This window comes from Cariama cristata, unplaced genomic scaffold (genome assembly GCF_000690535.1).
Source record: "Cariama cristata isolate BGI_N322 unplaced genomic scaffold, ASM69053v1 scaffold6656, whole genome shotgun sequence".
NCBI classification, from domain to species: Eukaryota; Metazoa; Chordata; class Aves; order Cariamiformes; family Cariamidae; genus Cariama; species Cariama cristata.
The window spans coordinates 1-4,515 of record NW_009623757.1 but is presented as its reverse complement, the minus strand read 5'-3'; the positions used below and the strand labels follow the sequence as shown (position 1 = coordinate 4,515).

Sequence of the window (4,515 nt, the reverse complement as noted above, 5' to 3'; positions counted from 1 at the left end):
AATTGCAAAACACTGAAAAGGTAGCTGTTGTTTGACAAACAGATATACCACATGCTATTGTGCATCATTCATTCAACACAAGCAAAGCCAAACAAAAGAAATAAACACTCAGGTTTCTTCTTTTTAATTCACATATTTTTTCTTTTTCTTCCCTCAAAAAAACCAAGGGGCAGATTAAACCAAAATTTAAATATATCCTGACAAAACCTTGTTTCACATACATAGAATCTTAGACTATAGTTAATGCAAACTGGAAGAAAACAATATAGAACAGACTTCTAGTTAACGTCTAATAATATGTCACACCCTCATCCACGGAGAGAAAATCACTGGTAATTTTTATAAAACAGTAACTAATGGAAACATCTTTAACTTCTTTCCATTACTCTACTCCATTAACTGTATTTTAAAAAACAAATCATCTTTACAATCCATTTTTATCAACACCATCAAACACAAGCTAATACTTGTAATAGTTTAGAAACCAGAAAATTATTTAGGAGAAACAGATTTCTCCAACTGAAAAACTCAGTTCCCTAACAAAGAATATACATTATTATGTCTGGACTAGGCACAGATTTTAGTGAAAATTTGTAAAATTACCAGGTATTTAAAAAAAAAAAGTCAGGCTTACATTGAAGAACCAGTATTTTCACATAAGTTTCATTATAGGCAGTGAACTACAAAAAAATCACAATTGGCTAACAAACTCAGAAAGCAGAGTTTTAACTATTGTATACGTGATACAGCCTGTTAAGTTCAAATAATCAATTCAAAGGGAAGACTTAGATAATTGTATTGGTTAACAAACATGCAGTTCATAGAATACCACGTATTGAGTGCAGTTTAAAATAACTCAAATAAGGAAAAGAAAGAATGAATGCAGGACTGGATCAATAAAAAGGTATGTTTGATTCAGAACAAAGATACTGCTTACATTTAGTGGCAAGAGCTACTCTCCATATTCAGTAAACAAATTAATTGTAAGAAAAACACACAGGATTATCAATCTGTAGAATTAGTAATACCAAAAAAAAAAAAAATCAATATGCATCATAAAATTGTATACACAAGTTAACCTAAGCAAACGAGGTAAAGCAAATTCTTACCTGCATGTGGAGCACGAAGAAGGTGGATATTCTGTTTGACTTCTTTGATGTCTTCTGCCTTCTGCAACTCTTTGCTCTTCTTTAATCTGGGGAAGAGGAAAATGAAATCTCATTACCTTCAAAGAAGAGATGTATGTTTTCATTTTAATGCATGACATATCTTTAGCTAAAGGTATGTTAACTGTAAATAACTACGATTATGATGAAATAAAGGCAGACAGTATTTGAAAACCAATTCAATCATATGCTGGGTATAAAACCAGGAAAAAAAGCCAGCACTGTATCAACTCTTACCAGAAATTTGTTTAAATCCAAGACTCCCTATTACAAACTAGGGAATATAACTATTATCATTGAGTATCCCAAAAAGTTGTATTTCATTGGACAGCCAATAAAGCATAGTAGTTTGGTAGTGTAGAAGAGCCCACTCAAACTATTTTACACCATCACTTGCATGACTGTGTATGCACAAAGCAAATAACCATTTAAAACTTTTGATCATCGTTTCTCTGGAAAGATTCACCGTCTAATACAGATTTGCGAGAGCTTCCATAACAAATACTTCTCCTCACCTGTTCACAATAAACCTAGCTTGGCGTTTTTGCTTTATTTCCTCCACTCTCTTCATCGCATCAACTGAAACAAAGAAGAAGTTGTTTTAAATGTGCTTACATACCTACAGTTGAAAATACGTGCTATTTTGCGGAGCAGCACTACCAGTATTCCATAATACCTCTACATCAGAGGCAACTCTTATACTATATAGAGGAAGTTATTCCTTCTTCAAAGAGCAGAGTAGGGGAATATTCTGTGTACCAACTATGACAAATTGTATTTTAAAACTTATTTACGCTTTCACTTTTGTGCCTACACATAGTTTCTACAACTAATCATCACTACAAAAGACTCTTACTCTACTTGAAATCAGATGCCAGTTACCACCTTCTCCTCTGTGGCATTCACTTGTGACATAAGTCACTCTTCCATTTTATAGCAATTGATTTATTAAACAAAATGAACTGGAATGAGAGGGAACAAAGAAACAACTGCATCAGTAGAAAAGGCTTACACTGGAAGCATCTTAAAAAGCTGAAGAAGCACTAAGGCTTTTTTTAAGATAATAATTCCAAATAGAGAATGCTGCACCTCATTTTCTAACCAGTTTCTGAAAAAAAATAAAATCAAGTGAAATTCCACATCTGTTCACAACCTAAACCTCCTCCACACATAAGAATTTGGTCATGATTCCAGTAATTTCAAACACAATCACTACAAAGTGTCAATACTCTAAGAAGTCTGCTGAAAACATGTTCATGTAGAACAAAAACTCACTCCCCATAGTCCGTCTTTTCTTTTTTCTAAAATAACTCACCAGTCTTGTTCCACAACTCTCTCTGGTATTTCACTGGTTCATTTCTACGTTTTTCAAACTCAAATGAATTATCCTATATTAAGAAAAAGTAAATAGAGATTGTATACAGAAGCATATTTAGACTAATACATTCTTACTATAGCTCTCACTCATATAACTTAATGTTCTACATGATATTCCCACCCCCCCCTTTCAGAATCTCAGTTCCTATACTGTAACAACCTTTAGAGATTACTAAACTAGAAGGAAATAGAGTGGAGTGTTTGACCTCAAAGTGTCAGAAGTCGAACTATTTATCAAGTGTCAGAAGAGAACTATTTACTATAGCTCTCACTCATATAACTTAATGTTCTACATGATATTCCCACCCCCCCCTTTCAGAATCTCAGTTCCTATACTGTAACAACCTTTAGAGATTACTAAACTAGAAGGAAATAGAGTGGAGTGTTTGACCTCAAAGTGTCAGAAGTCGCAGTGATTTGTCTGAAGAGAACTATTTATCAAAACATCTCCCTCGGATATTTTCTTTTTAGCAAGACAAAAGGAACAGAGAAGACCAATGTGGAGTAGGAAATACAGACTAGACTAGACAGGTGGAAGGCAAAATTGAAAACGTGTAGAGTCAAAAGCATTTAATGCAGGTCAAGTAAGTTCTACTCAACAGCCTGCAATTTTGAAAATTCACTGCAGTTTATCCTGAACTGTGTCAGCTTTTACGTTATTTATAATACACAGTATTGTTTCGTATCATGAGAACACACCACAAACAGCAAAAAGAAGTCTCGTAAGAGTATAGATGTTCAAAGTACCATGGTCCTCTAAGCTACATGCAGAAACTACAGCTGCCTCATACTGGTCAATGGATCTTTTCAATTCTAAACATGAGGGTACAGCATGACCAACTCTTCAGTCTGAGTGACAGAATATGACAGTCCTTCAGAAATACCTTGTGAACAACCACATGGCAAGATTATGTCCTTAATTTTTTTGTTGTTTAATAAAAAATACCCTTGAAACCTAGGAAAACAAGTAAATAATCCCTATCCAATGTACCTGTTTAAAGCAGCAAGAACTGTCACCTTCTTACAAACTCCAGTATTTCCCATTGTCACAAGCCTATTTAGACACTCCCCAAAGCTTGCTTAGGGAAGAATGGATACCAATCAAATTACAACAAAGCACTATGTTTATATACTGGTTTAATTCGTAGCATACATAGATATATCTCAAAATTGGAGCATATTGTCACCTATTTAGACATGTATAAAGGAATTTTATATTAAGCTCTTTTCAAAAAGGTAATTAGCCAGAAACAACTTGAAAGTAAGAAATACAATTACAGAAGATGCTAATTAATTGTGGCTTCTCAGAGACACATTAAAAAATAAGTCACATTCTTCCCCTTGGAAGATCCACAAAAGGCAGCAAATCACTGTGTCAAAATACTTACTAAATTGTTAGTATTCTGCCAAAAAGGTAATTAAGCCACAGTAATTCTTATTTAAGGGCTATCCCACCAAATATGAGTGTTTAGTACTTTCACCACTGAAGTAACTTTTTCTTGAAACTGTTTTTAAGATCTCCTATGCTGTTTTTGAAACATTCCTATTTACACAAGGACTCTTCCTATACATTTTATGCTTTAAGGAGATTTCAAAAGGTAACTATTTTATGTGCCTACACAGAGAGACTTCCTGTGGTAGCTGGTAACCCAGATTATCTGATTGTGCTGAACCAGTGCTGTTTAATATCTTCATCAATGACATACACAGTGGAATCGTGTGCAGCCTCAGCAAGTTTGCGGATGACACCAAGCTGAGAGGTGTGGTTGACACACCTGAGGGACGGGATGCCATCCGGAGGGACTTGGACAAGCTTGAGAGGTGGGCCCATGAGAACCTCATGACATTTAACAAGGCCAAGTGCAAGGTCCTGCACCTGGGTCAGGGCCACCCCCAGCATCAGTACAGGCTGGGGGATGATGTGATCGAGAGAAGCCCTGCGGAGGACTTAGAGGTGCTGGTGGATGACAGG

General features: G+C 35.3%; 1 protein-coding gene across 1 annotated transcript in view; it reads right to left on the bottom strand.

The window, feature by feature from the left end:
* RSL24D1 (ribosomal L24 domain containing 1) overlaps window positions 1-2,554 on the bottom strand; it is a gene marked incomplete at its 5' end in the record, with an annotated part of 3,127 nt that extends 573 nt beyond the window's left edge. The window contains 3 exons of the mRNA XM_009702880.1: window positions 1,110-1,195; window positions 1,682-1,745; window positions 2,482-2,554. Of these exons, the coding sequence (XP_009701182.1) occupies window positions 1,110-1,195; window positions 1,682-1,745; window positions 2,482-2,554 (223 nt within the window). The remainder of the gene's footprint in view (window positions 1-1,109; window positions 1,196-1,681; window positions 1,746-2,481) is intronic.
* Between the last annotated feature and the right edge of the window lie 1,961 nt (window positions 2,555-4,515).